Genomic DNA, 16,663 nt, shown 5'->3' on the forward strand with positions numbered 1-16,663 from the left:
AGGCCGTCTCAGCATCTAGCACTATGCTGGACACCTACTAGGAGCTCTGTAATCACTGGAAAATCAATAAATAAATAAGAATAAAAATAGTATAAATAAAACATGTCCCAATGATAGTAACAGCATGGCAGGCAAGTGCAAGAGCAGCATCTCATCTGATCTGCACATGACCTTGCATCCTTCTGTATCACACTTTCTAAGGTCCTGAGGCGCTGAGTGACATGTCCAGTGGGACATGGCTGGGAGTAGCAGGCTGGGATTTGAATCCAAGGCATCTCACATTGTATTACAGTCTACCTATACACCATTAAACCAACCGTTCAGAACCAGCGAAGGACTTATTACAGCAAAAAAGAAGTCAGGAGGGAGGTTGGGGGAAGGAGAATAAATATGAAACATTTTAAAGGCCTGAGAAAGCAATCCCATAACCCAGGAGCAACCTCTATCTTGGTGTGTTTGCATTTCCTTAAGCTCGGTGGAGAGCACCCGAGATCACCCTGGGCACAGAAATGCCATCTTTCTTTTTTTGTATTATTAAAATTGTCTTTTTTTTTTAAAGATACATAAATCACAAAAAATGTTCATTAAAAAATTTAAGAGGTTCCCACATACTCCACACACACACCCCCCACACTCCTCCCACATCAACAACCTCTTTCATTATCGTGGTACATTCATTGCATTTGGTGAATACATTTTAGAGCACTGCTGCACCACACCAATTATAGTTTACATTGTAGTTTACACTCTCCCCCAGCTCATTCAGTGAGTTATGGCAGAATATATAATGTCCAGCGTCTGTCCCTGCAATATCATTTAGGACAACTCCAAGTCCCGAAAATGCCCCCACATCACATCTTTTCTTCCTTCTCCCTGCCCTCAGCAACTACGGAGGACAATTTCTCCAGATCAATGCTACAGTTTCTTCCATTACTAGTCACAAGAGTTCTATAGTAGAATACCAATAAGTCCACTCTAATCCATATTTTATTCCTCCATCCTGTGGACTCTGGGTGATGATGTCTGCTCCACCTCTACATCAAGAGGGGGCTTAGATCCCACATGGACAATGGATGTGATTCTCCTGCTTGCAATTGTAGGCACTCTTGGTTCCCTGCTGTGGTGGTTGACCATCTTTACCTCCCTATTAGCTGACCTGGGTAAGTCCAACAAACTGGAGAGTAGGAGCTGCAACTCTGCTATGGCTGAGGGCCCAGCTGGCACATGGCCATCACTTACTATCACTTTTAGGAATGTCATCTTTACGCTGGAGATTGGCTGATAAAGACCCTGCCGGCAAATTCATTGCACCTCCACAGATGTGCGCCAGGGACAGATGATTTCTTTCTGGTCTCTGGGTCACCGTTTTGTCAACACCCAGGTGGTCGGGAAATAGGATTAGCCATGAGAGGTGGCCGGGTTGCTCTGAGGTGATGCACAAGGAATAGGATGGGCTTTCCCAGGTTCCCCAGAGTGTGCTGTCTCCCAGGCCTGAGCGCGCACCTGAGCCAGGTGCAGCATCCTTCTCCTTGGCAGGTGGGACTACCGGCCCCCATCTTTCTGTGCACCATGCAGAGAATCACGTTTCTCTTCCCACACCCTCGCCTCTGTCTGTGGACCCAAGCTGCCCAGTGTCACCTCCGCTCCCCCTTCCCTTTTCCTCCCATCTCTCTGCCACTCCAGAGTTCTGAAGAATTAGGATTAGCAAGTGAGTGTCAGTTTAGAGCTGGAGACGAGGCCAGGAGGGCAATGTGGCATTCATAAAATAACAATGATGTTGGGTGCAATTTCCCGGTTGACAGGACTCAGGGACTTCTCCATGGGCTGAGTTTGCCCCTGTACTCAGAGTAGGAAGAGCTAACCCTCATGTTGTTCCTCTGGATTTGTATCAACCTGCCACTTCATTTGTGTCCTGCTTTGCAACTCTTACAAGTCATCCTACTGATGACAACCACAACACAGGCAGGTCGGCCCTGCTGCTGGCCATGCCCTCATTTTAAAGAGAAGAGTCCAACCCCCAGAGGGCAAAGCCATGAGCCAAGGCCCCTGGGCTGGTCAGCAGTGGCTTTGCCGGGACACCCCTGCCTTCAGATGCCTGGTCCAGAACTTGTCGACACACACGTGGGCTTGGCACTCATCGGCTGAGCTGGCCATCGATAATCAGCGGTTAATAATTCATCACTTATCAAGATAGGCATTAGGGGAATGTTTATGGCAACAGCTGGAGGCGTTTAATCATTAATGCTGTTTTCTTTCACAATTTTCCAGGTTGACATTGACCTACCCATAAGGCTTACTCTGCTCTTTAGACTGGAACAGCCAGGGAAATTCCAGGAAACAGGTAAGTTACACTCACCAACGTTGGTCTGCTGGGGGAGGGTTCCAATGATTACCGAGTCTCCTAAAAAGCAGCAGGGACAAGGAGTATGGAAAATGAGGCTAGTGGTATCAACCTCACGGGGTCCTGGTGTTCCTTCAGGGAGAACGTGTGTGGAAAGTCTTCAGTGTTTACTGTATTGCCCGACAAAAGGGAGCATCAAAATGAAATTGATTATAAATGGGCATGGCTGTGATTGTCACGCCAAGGGCAGGTCATCTCTTTTTCTTTCTTTCTCTTTCTTTCTTTAAAGCCACTCGATATTCCACACTCATTTTCAGTTTCTTATCTTGCCAAAGTCAGCAGAGAATTAGCCCTGAAAATTAGGACTGAAGTCACAACCGAGCGTCCAGCAGTGGGAGAACTCAGGGGGCAGGGCGTGTGTTGGGGTGTCAGAGCTGCCCGCCTGTCCCCTTGGCACCACAGGGCTCTTCTCAGCAGGGCTGCATCTTAGGTGGAGCATGCAAGGACGTGGGAGGGGTGCGGGTCAAGCGACAGGGTCAAGGGACCGGGCCGCGCCTGCTCACAGCGGGCGCCGCAGGGTTTGGGTGCAGCCGCTCCAGCGGTGCATTAGCCCTGAACAGCGGTGACACTGCTGGTACCGCAGATTGACAAGGGGGTGGTCGGAGTCCTCACCTCCCCCAGGGCTTGTGTTTATTTATTTTATGTATTTTACTTATTAATTTAGGCTCCCGGGCTATGTATATATATATGCATGTGTTCTTCTAGTTAAGCCTAGGAGAATTATTTTGAGGCCCTTTGGGATTCTCTAGCCAACCACAAAATGGGCCCCCTCCTTTTACCTTAACTAATCCTAAAAGCACATCCATTGCCTGAGGCCCTCCAAGTAGGGAACACCTGCTGTGGGTCTGGCAAGGGCCACGCACTGGGAGACGGGTGGGGATAGCGATCGCCCAGGCTCCTTGAGCATCCGCCACGTGGTTCTCACACGTTATCCCATTTAACCCTCACAGCAGCCCTATGAGGTGGCTCTGTTACCGTCCCCACTCGACCCATAGAGAAACGGAGGAACAGCGAGGTTCAGTCATTTTCCCCAAGTCACAATGAGAAAGCTGGAGAGCCGGGATGTGAATGGAGCTCCCGAGTCCAGCCTCTCTTGGACACAGCTCCCCTGTGCGTGTGGGCCCTTATTGACTCAGAAGGCCCCTTCCTCTTCCTCTTCCTTGCTGGCCAGGGCCACTGGAGAGGATGGGAGTTGGCCGCAACCCCTGAAGGAAGCACAACCCGCCACCCACATCCTCTCGGTGCCAGCAATGTGCTCCGTGGGCAGCATTCTGGAGAGAATGCTCCAGTTTCTCAGCCACGGCCTTGGGCAAGGGCACACCCCATCTCTCTCAACACAGAGGCTTTATCCAACTGACTGTCAGATCCGCTGAGCACACGCTTTGCCCCGCTCCATGCCCCCATTTCCTTGTCTTAGCGATATCACACTGAAGTAATGCACATAATACCCTCTGTTTCACTTGGTCATTAACTTTTTTTTTTAAGATTTATTTTATATATTTCTCTCCCCTTCCCACACCCCCTGTTGTCTGCTCTCTTGTATCCGTTTGCTATGTGTTCTTCTCTGTCTGTATGTATTCTCGGCGACACCGGAAATCTGTGTCTCTTTTTTGTTGTTGTTGCGTCATCTTGCTGTGTCAGTTCTTTGTGTGTGTGGCGCCGCTCCTGGGCAGGCTGCGCTATTTTTGTGTGGGGCACACTCCTGTCACATGGGGCTCCCCTACACGGGGGACACCCCTGCATGGCATGGCACTCCGTGAGTGTGGCAGCACTGCACATGGGCCAGCTCGTCACACAGGTCAGGAGGCCCTGGGCTCGAACCCTGGACCACCTATATGGTAGGCAGGTGCTCCATCAGTTGAGCCACATCTGCTTCCCTGGTCATTAACTTTAATACCTTTTTATGCCCACCCAAGGCCATCCCTTCTCTTCCCACCCATTTCTGTACATACTTCTCCACATTCGTGATGGCTCGTCTCTGACTCTGGATTCTAGGTGATTCCAACTTTGGATGGACAATGTCTAACTCAACAAAAGCCGCCCTCTGGCCCTGGCTCGAATACATCTTCTCCCAGTCTAACCTGCCAATGGAAGTGCTGACTTTTACTCTTCAGTCCCTTGGCACTAATGTCACTCATCCTGTCCCTTCCTCATGGACCCCCAAGCCCAGTGAGCTCCACCCTCTTCCTTCCCCCTTACTGGGCTGTGACTGGACCGCCCATGCCATCCCACAATCCTACCAGCCTGGCTTTTAAGGCTGCTCTCCAGAGCTCCCTAGTGACCACCTCGCAGCTTCTCCAACCTGCCCCTGGCCTCCTCCCCTCTCCCCTTCTGCTGGTTACTTTGCCTCCACTTCACTGAGAATAAAGATGCCATTAGACAGAAGCCCCCCCATTTTCCCTCTTCTAACTCTACAATCGCACACACACTTTCACCCTCGTCCTTCATTTGACCCCTTCACCCCACCGCCTGCCACTTGTCTGCACACAGTCTCCTCTTCTAGATGCTCCAGGATCTCTCCAGGCCCTCCACCTGAGCTGCTCTCAGTGTAGTCCCAGCAGCCTTCATTTGGACACATCTTGGTCAACATCCAATGGAACTGATGACACGCATCTTCTTAAAGTCCTTGTCTTGTCATTCCTAATTCCTAGCTCTCCTTGTTTTCGCTGAATCAGTCTCCTTTGCCAATTTTCCATCCCTTATCTTTCTAAACCCATGGCAGTAATTACCATTTAATTCATCTCCAGTCCAGACCACTTGGAGCATGCCTCTTATTTCCAAATGCCTACATGATATTCACGCTCCCTTATCTCCCAAACATCTCAAGCTGGACATGTCCTAAATAGAACTCTTCATTTCCTCCCACCCCCAAATCCATTACTTTCCAAGTCTTCTCTCTCTCAATGAGTGACATGCCATCCATAGGACACCAAGAATTTTGCAGGCTTCTCTCTGTTCCTTTTATCTACATCATCTCTCATCTGACAATCATAAAATGGGAGAGTGATAATTATCTTCAATTAGTTGGTAAGGAAACAGATCCACAGGTTAAGTAACATGTCCTGGGTTACAGTGGCAAAATCAGGATTGGAACCCAGGCCTGTGACTCCAACATGACTTTTTCTATGTTGCCCCATGTCTTTTCAAATCCTGGCTCTTACATGATCATTTGGAGACCATCTTCATCCTCAGGTACCTGCAGAGCTGCCATGTGGCAGAGCTCCGGGGAGATTTAACACTGTCAACTGTGTGACTGGCACTCCCAGGGATTCATAGAAACCAAAATGGGAATGTAGCCCTTGGAGAGGGGCAGCAGGGTGGGCGCAGACACATCATTCTGCCTTCCCTTGACCCATCCCATCCCATCCCATCTGATTCTATTCTGTCTCATCTCTTCCTGTATCTTCCACTCCACCCTACCCTTTCTGTTTCCCGGACACCTCTCTGGCCAGGCATTAATCAGACTCTGATGACACAGAGATGAATCAGTTAATGATGCTCAAGCTTGAGGAGGTCACAGGCAAGGATGAGGACACAGACAAACACCAGTCAGCCTGTATAACTCATTTCTTGCTGGGTTAAGGGCATGTGCTACGGGATGCAGAAGGAACAACCAGAGGAGGTGAGTCTTGAAGGCAAGACAGAGAAAGATGGAAAATGCTCTATGCCAAGGGGTGCCTAAGCAGAGCAGAGAACCCCAAGAATGCACATTGTTGGGGAAAATGGAGGTCTGGTGGGCTGGGGTGTCCCAAGGTGTGTGCTGGGCTGAGACAGGAGGTCCCTCACAGAAGGGCTGTGGATGTCACGCTAAGGAGCTGGCCTTTGCTGCCCACCAACCAATATTCCTGTGAGCCCCCTGAAATGACTTTGTAGCCCGTCATTCTAGACAAACTGCGTATTCTTCCAGAATTGTGTTTACTGTCTTAGGAAGCAGAGCATTCAAATATTATTTTATCTCTCTTTGGTGACTTAAAACCTTAAGGGCTTAAGTACTTAGAAAATATATGGATAGATATATATTTAATTTAAAACAATAGAAATAACTTGTTTTTCTAGTTAGAGAAGTAAAAATTCAAAAACTATAGAAAAGAAAAGTGTAAGTTTTTAAAAAATGGCTAAAGTGCCTCTGTCAAGCGATAACTGCTATTAAGGCTTTGTTATTTCCAGCTAGTCTATTTTCTACGCACATAAATACGTGATGTATCCTTGACCCACCTCTGTAGCCTGAGCTCCTGCTGCTCTCCCATTGCATGCTGGGCCAGCCGACTCGTTTTCAGTCGGCCCATGAGCAGTCCAAAGGCTCTACTAAATTGTCTCCTCTCCTACAAGGAAGCTCCATGAGGGCAGGGATAGGGTCTATCTCCATACCTTAGGATAATAGAGGCTTCAAAATAGTTGCTGAATAAATAATTTAATGTGGAACCATTACATTTTAAATTAAATTTTAAATTAAAAGACACATGATTTAAGTCCATCTATTGTTTAATAGTGTACATCTATTAACACATACGTTACTAACATTGACCAATGCATATTCTTTTATATACCTTCCTTTTCTTGTCAAGTAAGAGTAAATTTTGTGCATTTTCCCATGGCATTAAATGCTCTTTTCAACATAAGTTTTTTACAGACTACATGAGCTTCCATCATTTGGATCTAGCATAATTTATTTAAACATCCCTGCTGGGTTTTTTTTTCCCTATTGCAGATATCATTTTTCTAATATGAAAAAGGCTGTAATAAAAATCTTGAACTTAAATCTTTGTTTGGATTCTTATTACTGCTTTAGGATAAATTTTTATAAATGGAAGAGTTGGGCCAAAGGGTGTGAATATTGCTATGACCTTAGAAACATATTTCCAAACTGCCCTCCAGAAAAGCTGCACAATTTCTACTTCTGTCATTTCAATAATTACTTATAATTTTGACAGTTTTTTCCCTATATGACAGGTGAGATTGGCATTTATTTTTATTTTATTTTTTTAAAAGATCTATTTATTTATTTATTTATTTCTCTATTTCTCTCCCCTTCCCCCCCATCCCGGTTGTCTGTTCTCTCTGTCTATTTGCTGCATCTTCTTTGTCCCTTTCAGTTGTCAGTGGCACGGGAATCTCTGTTTCTTTTTGTTGTGTCATCTTGTTGTGTCAGCTCTCCGTGTGTGCAAAGCCATTCCTGGGCAGGCTGCACTTTCTTTCATGCTGGGCAGCTCTCCTTAGGGGGCGCACTCCTTGCACGTGGGACTCCCCTATGCGGGGGACACCGCTGCATGGCAGGGCACTCCTTGTGCACATCAGCACTGCATGTGGGCCAGCCCCACACGGGTCAAGGAGGCCCGGGGTTTGAACCGCGGACCTCCCATGTGGTAGACGGACGCCCTAACCACAGGGCCAAGTCCGCTGGCATTTAGTTTTAATTTCTTTTTCTTTTCTTTTTTTTTTTTTGAGGTATTGGGGGCAGGGATTGAACCCTGGACCTCATATGTGGGAAGCCGGTGCTCAACCTTTGAGCCACATCAGCTCCCGAGCTGGTTTTTCCATTTGTTTGTATGTTGTTAGATTTTTTGTGTTTTTTTAAAGGCAGCACGGGGGGCCAAACCCCAGACCACCCAGGTGGGAAGCAGGCACTCAACGCCTTGAGCCACATCCGCTCCCCTAGTTTTAATTTCAGTGCTTTTCGTTTCATATCTTAGGCACATGTCTTCCAGGGTTTCTAAAATAGGCCCCATCATAAGAATTACCTACTGAACGAGAATCTTCTGAGGAGGGGCCTGTATTTACCAAACAAGGCCACAAGCGTGGGGACCACAGACCTAGTTTGACCCCACCATTTCAGAGGTGGAGGAACCCGAGCCAGAGTGGGGCTGGGATTTGCCCAGGTCCCTGGGGAGGCTGGGGTCGGCGGGGGCCTCTCCTTCCCCCAGCCTGGTCCTGCCGGGGCCCCTCGCAGCAAATCTGTCCGAGGCCATCCTGGGCCGTCTCCCTGTTACCCAGCTGTGAAAGCAAGGAGCTAGTGACTTCTTTTTTTTCCATTTCTCAGGGAAAGAAGAAAAACACTCCAAAATCTGAAAAATAAACCATGAAGGTCATTGAAAAGGACCCAGCAGATGACAAACACAGCGACTTGGTGAAAAAGAAATCGGTCAGTCTTGTTTCTCTCCCTCTGCTTTGAGTGTTCTGTTGACCCTGGGCAATCTCCTGCTTCCTCCCTGTCCCTCGCTCCTCCCGGGGGCAGCGGAGGTCAAGGTGAGGTCGGGCAGAGAGGAGTGTCAGGAGGGACCGGAAGCAAGCTATCTCGGTAAGGAGTGTGCGCAGTGTAGAGTTTAAGGCGCGAGGCTCAGGCGGCTGATGATGTGGCAGATGAGCTCCGCTGGGGACAGTTCGGGCTTGGGAGGGTCTCTGCACCCAAGAGCAGTTCTCATCCAGGGGGCAGTGGAGGTTGAAGGTGATGATGTCATCACGGATGCAGTGAAACCCACCCGGGACCCCTGGGCCATGAGGTCCTGGGCAGCTGGAAATACCCTCCCCGTCCTCAGGACTCCTTGGAATGTGCCTTTTTTTTTTTAAGATTTATTTTTTATTGATTTCTTTCCCCTCCCCCTCCCATTGTCTGCTCTCTGTGTCCATTCGCTGTGTGTTCTGTGTCTGCTTGCATTCTTGTCAGCGGCACCGGGAATCTGTGTCTCTTTTTGATGCATCGCCTTGCTGCGTCAGCTCTCCATGTGTGCAGCGCCACTCCTGGGCAGGCTGCTCTTTTTTCACGTGGGGCGGCTCTCCTTGAGGGGTGCACTCCTGGCACGTGGGGCTCCCCTACATGGGCGACACCCCTGCGTGTCATGGCACTCCTTGCGCGCATCAGCACTGTGCGTGGGCCAGCTCCACATGAGTCAAGGAGGCCCTGGGTTTGAACCCTGGACCTCCCATGTGGTAGGTGGATGCCCTGTCAGTTGAGCCAGATCCACTTCCTGGAATGTGCCTTTTAACCATGTTCAAATACCAACAGTCCGAGCGTGCCCACTCCACCCAACCTTGACAGAGCTGTACCATTTGGCCACAGGGAAGTCAAGGCATCATCAGTCCCATTACTCAGGCCAGACATTGAGGCTCGGAGATGGATGAAGTCACGTGTCCCAGGCTAAGTGAGCACAAGGTGCAGCCCATCTCGATCGCTGATGCTCTGATGGCCTCTCCTACAAAGAGCTGGAGATAGTTGTGACTCAGGGAAAAAAGATGTCCACATTTGTCACCCATCTTTACTTACCAGGATAAAAGCAAACACATCTGTTTACCCAGTTGTCAGGGCAGTGTGAAACTGACAGGCTCATCTTAAAGGAGAGGCGAAGCCACCTGCCTCGGACCACCAGGGGCATGGCAGATGCACAGTGAATTCCTCTGAGTGGAAAATACCTCTTTTTCTTGTTGCTTCTATTAGGGGAGTGAAGGCTCCACGTCTGGTCATTTGGTGTAATGAGAGAGGGAAAGGAGCCACTTCAAACATTCTGCTTAAATGACATTCAACCAAAAACTCCCTTTTTTGTCCGACCCTTCCCTGCTGGAAAAGTTTCACCTTGTCCAAGCTGACTTTCCATCCTCAGCAAACCATCCCGAGGCCAGCTGGAGTTCAGTTTCAGACGGATCCGCCAGGTCCCTTCCCTGGGCCAGGCAGGAAGACAGCCCAGAGGATACGAAGAGGCTTTGGACACACACATCCTTGCCCTTGGGGAGGTAGCTGGGAAGACACACGTGGATGACCGGGGCAGACCTGGACAGTGTGTGGTACCCAGAGCAGGGGCGAGAGAGGCCAGGGGAGGCTTGGAGGAGAAGGCCATGGAGGGTATGGAAGGACAAACACGCTTAGTGGCATTGAATTGGAAGGAAGCGCCCAAGCAAGGGCCAGCACATGCAATGTCCACCACCCCTCCTCGTACTTTACATCCAGCTGTGGTTGCAAAATTGTGGTGCTCATCTGGCTTCTGGTGGCTTTTCAGTTTCCTACTCCATTGGGTGAACCATGGAACATTTTTCAAGGGGAGGAGAGGGTCATCTGATGCCCTCTGAGTCTTAGTGAGCTCTGCCTAGTGAAAGATGAGTGTATTAGTCAGCCAAAGGGGTGCTGATGCAAAATACCAGAAACTGGCTGGTTTTTATAAAGGGTGTTTATTTGGGGTAGGAGCTTACAGATACCAGGCTATAAAGCATAAGTTACTTCCCTCACCAAAGTCTATTTTCATGCAAGATGGCTGCCGATGCCTGCCAGTGTTCAGGCTTCCTGGGTTCCTCCCTTCTAGGATCTTGTTTCTCTCTGGGTTCAAGATTCCTTTCTTCCTGGGGCTGGCTTCTCTTTCCTCTGTGTGCTTACTTCCAGGGGCTCCAGCTTAAGGCTTCAGCATCAAACTCCAATATCAAAACTCCAACATCAAAACCCCCCAACTCTGTCCTCTGTCATGCCTTTTATCTATGAGTCCCCACCCACCAAGAGGTGGGGACTCAACGCTCTAATGACATGGCCCAATCAAAGCCCTAGTCAAAACTCAACCATGCCCAGGTACAGACCAGATTACCAACATAATCTGATATCTGTTTTTGGAATTCATAACCATATCAAACTGCTACAAGGAGGAACCAGGGAGGACCATGTGGGAGCACTGAGCTAAGGAAGTCTTGCAGACGAGGAGGCTGAGGAGTAACGGAGACGATGTGCAAGGTCCCATCAGGGTGGCACGGGGTGGCCCTCCACATCCAGGATACTGCTGTCTCTTCCCTCCTCTGGTCCAATCACGCCAAAGGGCTTCATGTCCCCCCTCACATTCCCGGGGTGCCCAGGCCCCAAGGCCTTTCCACAAGGCCCTCCCCCCCCCCACCACCATCTTCTCTGCCTGCGTGTTCCTCTGGGCTTACTCGTCCTTTCAGAGTCTGCTCACGAGTCAGCTCTTCCTGAAAGTCCTCTGTGATTCAGCCCCAAGTTGGCTTGGTACTTCCTCCCCATTCTCCCGGGGGACTCCTCAGCCATTGCACGCCACCCTGTACCTGCCTGTTTCCACCTCAGATTCCTGCTCTAGACCCATAGCTCAATGAGGCAGCCCAACTTGCTGAAAGTCAGGTCAAGAAATAGCCAGTCTCCAAGTGGTATCCCCGAATGACTAATATGCAGAATGATTAGTGCACTGAATGATTCATGTGCTCTATAAATACTTGTCCTGATTATTGGGGGTTGCTTTTCTCTGGAAATTTTGGTGCCCCATTGGCTTTGAGCAGTCTTTTTGCCATGGCCGGGCAATCACAGGACTAGATGTTTTCATGCATATCTGACATCCCACACACCCGGCATTTCTGCAGCGCTCCGTATCTTTTATTTCAAGGCCTGTGCTTTCCATCCAACCCAGTTTGCCGGCTTCTCTGTCCCTTTTTTGTGCAGACATCAGCCTGCCCTTGTCCTCTAGGTGGTTTCCCATTCCCTCCCACACCTTCTGCCCCTGCCCTGGCCTCTGCACTGCCCCAACCCCCCAGCCCCATCTCTGGGGGCAAACAGCCCAGGCCACCTGTCCTGGACACGATATAAGTCACTTCTCTGCCATGTGGGGTAAATTGGCAGTGCCGCGAATTAATTCTGGGATGGCTGGGGCAGGGGGCTGCTGAGAGATCTTGCATCCTGTTTTCCCAGAGCCCACCCAAGGCTGGTCCTTGGTTCATACTGAAAGAGCAGGAAAGAGTCATGACCAGCACTAATTCTGTTTCTTTCAAACCCACAGCCTCCTCATTTCTCCTACAGCTGCAGGGCAGTCCATGTACATTTCCAAGCCCCTGCATGGGGCCACACGCTTTATACTTGAGCTTCAAAATAACTGCAGAACAATCAAGCCGGGGACCAATATCGCTGTTTTTGTGGTTGCAGAAGTGGTAGCTCAGAGAAGTTCAGTGACTTGCCTAAGGCCACACAGTTAAGAAGAGGTAGAGGCAGAGTTGGAAGCCCGGGCTTCTACTGTAGAGTCCACGACCTTTCCGTTCTGTTCTGTCCCATTCAGGAGTTGCTCTGGGCTTATGCCAGTGGCTTCCATCCATGCATGCCAACCTCATTAAAAGATAATACAGGGAAGCGGCTGTGGCTCAATCAGCTGGGCTCCCGTCTACCATATGGGAGGCCCTAGGTTCACGTCCTGGGGCCTCCTTGTGAAGGCAGGTTCACCCGCCAGGACCGCAGAGTGCTGCCCAGCCCGCAAATGCCACGGAGAGCCAACTCAGCAGGGTGACACAACAAAAAGGGAGAAAAGCAAAAACACAGAAGAGTGCACAGTGAATGGACACAGAGAGCAGACAACAAGCAAACCACGGCGGGGAAAGGGGGATAAATAAAAAATAAATATAGACACAGAAGAATGCACAGCAAATGGACACAGAGAGCAGACAACAAGCGAGCCACAGGGGGAGCATAAATAAAAAATAAAGACAGACACAGAAGAAGGCACAGCAGATGGACACAGAGAGCAGACAGCAAGCAAAAAGCTGCAAGGCAGGGGGGAGATAATACAGAATAATATATTATGGACTGGAGTGGACTTGCTGGTATTCTACTATAGAACTGTTGTGACTCTAGCAATGGAAGAAATTGTGTCACTGATGTGGAGACGGTGGTCACGGGAGTTGCTGAGGGCAGGGAGAGGGAGGAAGAGGTGTGATGTGGGGCATTTTCGGGACTTGGAGTTGTCCTCAACTATATTGCAGAAACAGATGCAGGACACTGTTTATCCTGCCATAACCCACTGGTGGACTGGGGGAGAGTGTGACCGACAATGTAAACTATGTTCCATGCGGTGTGGCAGTGCTCCAGGGTGTTTTCACCAAATGCAGTGAATGTGCCTCGCTGATGAAAGGGGATGTTGGTGTGGAGGAGCGGGGGTGAGGGGTGGGAGTGAGGTATATGGGAGCCTCTTATGTTTTTTAATGTAACGTTTTGTGTGATCTATTTATCTTTAAAAAAATAGACCATAAAAAAAAAAAAAAAAGAACCACTACCACAAAAAAGATAATACAAAGAAGCCAAAGGAAAAAATTCACAGCCCGGGTTGTGATTCCCGACGGGACAGTGGCTGTCATGATTTGGGAGCCAGGAAGAAAAAACGCTGCCCCGTTTCCTCCTTGGACAGGATAAAATTGCCACACTTCCTTTGCAGGCGTAGCCGGCCCGCTCCCGTGGACTCTGCCTCCTCGAGTCCTGGCAGAGTCCAGGGTTCCCGGCGCGCCCGCAGAGCCGGGCCTCGGGAATGAAGCATGGATCCCGGGGACGTGAGCTCGGCTCTCCTGCCCGGCACGCGCCGCCCGGGCGTCCTGGGGGCTTCAGGGCCGGGGGGGCAGCCGCCCGAGGGGGAGCGCCCGAGGAGCGGGAGGCCAGGCGGGAGGAAGAGCAAGGTAAACGCGCAGTGCGGCCCCTTGACGGCGGAGGGCCGGACGCGCCGGCGTGGGTGGCGGCCAGGTGACGGCAGGCTCAGCCCGGCCCTGGCCCCGCGCCTGGCAGCCGCTTGCAGCCCGAAGGCCGCCGGCTTGGGTTCGGGGAGGCCTGAGTTTGAACCCCGCCTTCCTCCTCTGTGTGTCCTTGAGCCATGTGGCCCCAGGTCTCCAAGCCCCGGTTTCTTGGGGACCAGCAGCATCTTCTTAGAGTACGGGGGCTGTGCGGATGTCAGGAGACCGCGGCGGAACCTGCCTGGCACGTGCTCAGGATGCCCCCTTCTGTCCTCACCGCGGGCGCCAGGACAGGCAGCCTGGCCTGGGGGACCTGGCCCGCCTTGGTCACCGCGGTATCTGCCGGGCTTTGGGGCCTCGCCCCTAGGAGACACCCCCTCACTCATTCAATGATGGCAGAGAAAGCACCTTCCAGGAGCCCCGGGGCTCTCCTGTGAGTGGCCCTCCTTCCCCAGGCCAGCCCGGGAGGTGAACCACTGGGGCCTCTGGCCCGGGCCAACTGGTCAGCCTTTGTCAAGGCACACGGCTGCTTCTGCCCATCTCCCTGGCGTGGCTGTGGCCATCCCTGGATCCCACCACTGGGCAGGATGACATTGAGGCCGAGCCTTGCCCTTTGGGGCAAGTCCTGAATCTCTCTGTCTGGCGCTCCTAGTTCTGAGATGCTCGGAAGGGCCTGCAGACTTACGCCTCAGCCTTCGACAGTGTATGCTGGCACGCATGTGCATGCGTGCATGTGCGTGCGTGTGCATGGTGAGCGTGTGTGCACGTGCAGGGTTTATGCACGAGCATGCGTGCCCGTATGCATCTTTGCGCACCCCTGTGTACAGGCACGCGCACGGATTTCTGCGTGTGTGTGCGCCGCTGTGAGCTGTCTCACCCCCACTGTGCCACAGCCAGGTGAGGCGGTGTGGCAGCCCGGTGACTGCGTGGGTGCCGGAAGGAGTCAGATTCCCCAAGAAACAGCTCTGCGCCTCTGCCTCCTCACCTGTAAAACCAGGATAAACACCTAACGGGATCGCTCTGAAGATTTAATGAGATAATACACTTAAGTGCTTAGAACCATGCCTGGCACACCTGCTCAACACTGCCGGCTGCTGCTGCCAGCACCTTGGTCTGGCTTTGAGTTTTACCCCAAGAGGGTCAGAAACTGGCCACATTCACTGGAAATGGCCGTGCATGGCTCCTTCTCGCGGCATGCAGCCTCACGCAGGCGGGCGGGAAGGCGTGGGGTGCCGCGCAGGACCGGGGGCACGGGCTGGCGCTGGAGGCGGCCCTGGGGAGCTGCCTGCAGGCTCCGAGCCCGCTCCTCACTCCGCTCTTGCTCCCACCGCCGGGAGGGTCCAGGCTGCACCCTCGGGGCCCAGGGCGCGGTGGCAGAGCCCCCGAGCGCCAGGCCTGACGGCTTCCTCTCCTTTCCCAGGCCTGGTCCTGCTCGCTCGTCGTGGCCTCCCTGGTGGGCGCCTTCGGCTCCTCCTTCCTGTACGGCTACAACCTCTCCGTGGTGAACGCCCCCACTCCGGTGAGTGCCCCGCGGCCGCGCGACCCGCCCGCAGAGGGCGCTGCGGCGACGCGGAAGGCGCGGGCACCGGCCGGGGACCGCTCCCGGCGAAAAGCGGAGAGAGCAGGCAGGTGCTCGGACGGGCACGCCCCGCGGGGAGGCGCAGCCCCACCCTCGAGGAGGAGATGGCAGGGACAGAGACGGACCGTGATTGCAGCGTGGGTATTCCGGGAGAGCATCAGGAGGCAGGAGATGGGACTTCCCGAGGGCCTTGAATGCCAGGGCCAGGAGCCCCGAGTCTGTCCTACCGGGATCGAGAGGCGCGGAGGGGCGTTATGTGTAGAAATGAATACATTTGCTTGATTTGCTCTCTGTGGTTTTTATAGCTTTGGGTCACAACCTGTTGGATGAGACTCATTGTCGGCTTTTGTTTTAGTCTGAAATCGGCTTACTAGGTGCAATTCCCCTAGAATCTTCTTAACGCCATCCTGCTGGTTTGCAGCTGAAGGCTTGGTTGCCCCCTACCTAGGCTACGGGGCTCAGGGGCTACACCATACCAGTGGGGGCAAACTTCCACTTTGCCCCACCTCTGCCCTTGGGATGGAGGTGTGTGAGGGAAGGCTTCCTGGAGGAGGCATTGCCTGAGCTGGATCTTGAAGGTGGGGGCAATGGCCCGAGCAGGTATCAAGGCCTGAGATAGAGATAAAGCGGTTGTGCAGGTAGTGTTACTGCTAGCACAGCTATTCCCAACAGAAGGGCCGGCTCAGCCTGTCACCACAAAGGAGCAGCTTGTCTCTCAATGAGAAGGTGATTTATAGCGAGTGTGCGAGCAAGGAACGGGGGAACCTTCAAAGTGAAAAATGGAAGCTAGGCTTTTTATAGGGAAAAAAAAAAAGGAAAGGGGTTGTTGAGAAGAAAAACAAGTAAAAAGAAAACAAAAACAATTGATGCCAGGGGACTTGGGAGGAAGGTCTGCAGTTTCTCAGTCCTGTGTTGTCAGAAGCCCATCAACCTCGTCCTTCGTTTCAGCAGCTAATTGTAGCTTGATGTGGTTGTAATACAGGATGTGTTTGCGGGAACATAAAGGCAGGAGCTAAAGGGAAGTAAACCTTACGTGCCCTGATGTTCTTCTCTCTTCTTTCATTTACTGCTGTATGTCTGTTTAATTTGTCCCTTCTGTTTAATTCCAATTGGCATGGTCATAGCTACCCACCTGGTGCCTACCCATCTAAAGCATCCCGAGGCCCTTGCATATGGCTGAGCTGAATCCTGGACTAATCTGCATACCAGTAAAATATAATGTGATAATTGCC

The 16,663-nt window shown here is 51.5% G+C and overlaps 1 protein-coding gene across 2 annotated transcripts in view; it reads left to right on the forward strand.

Annotated features, from left to right (window-relative positions):
* The window catches only part of SLC2A9 (solute carrier family 2 member 9), a 274,455-nt gene that overhangs the window by 52,694 nt on the left and 205,098 nt on the right, over positions 1–16,663 (forward strand). Inside the window, exons 2-3 of one of the 2 annotated variants that reach the window (XM_023587389.3) lie at positions 2,269–2,341; positions 8,439–8,540. In XM_023587389.3, the coding sequence (XP_023443157.2) occupies positions 8,478–8,540 (63 nt within the window). In that variant the 5' untranslated portion in view covers positions 2,269–2,341; positions 8,439–8,477. Of the gene's footprint in view, positions 1–2,268; positions 2,342–8,438; positions 8,541–13,561; positions 13,802–15,272; positions 15,372–16,663 lie in introns of those variants that run through there. The other variant, XM_058301081.2, reaches the window with a different exon arrangement.

The sequence above is a fragment of the Dasypus novemcinctus genome, chromosome 1, assembly GCF_030445035.2.
Source record: "Dasypus novemcinctus isolate mDasNov1 chromosome 1, mDasNov1.1.hap2, whole genome shotgun sequence".
In the NCBI taxonomy this organism is placed as follows: Eukaryota; Metazoa; Chordata; class Mammalia; order Cingulata; family Dasypodidae; genus Dasypus; species Dasypus novemcinctus.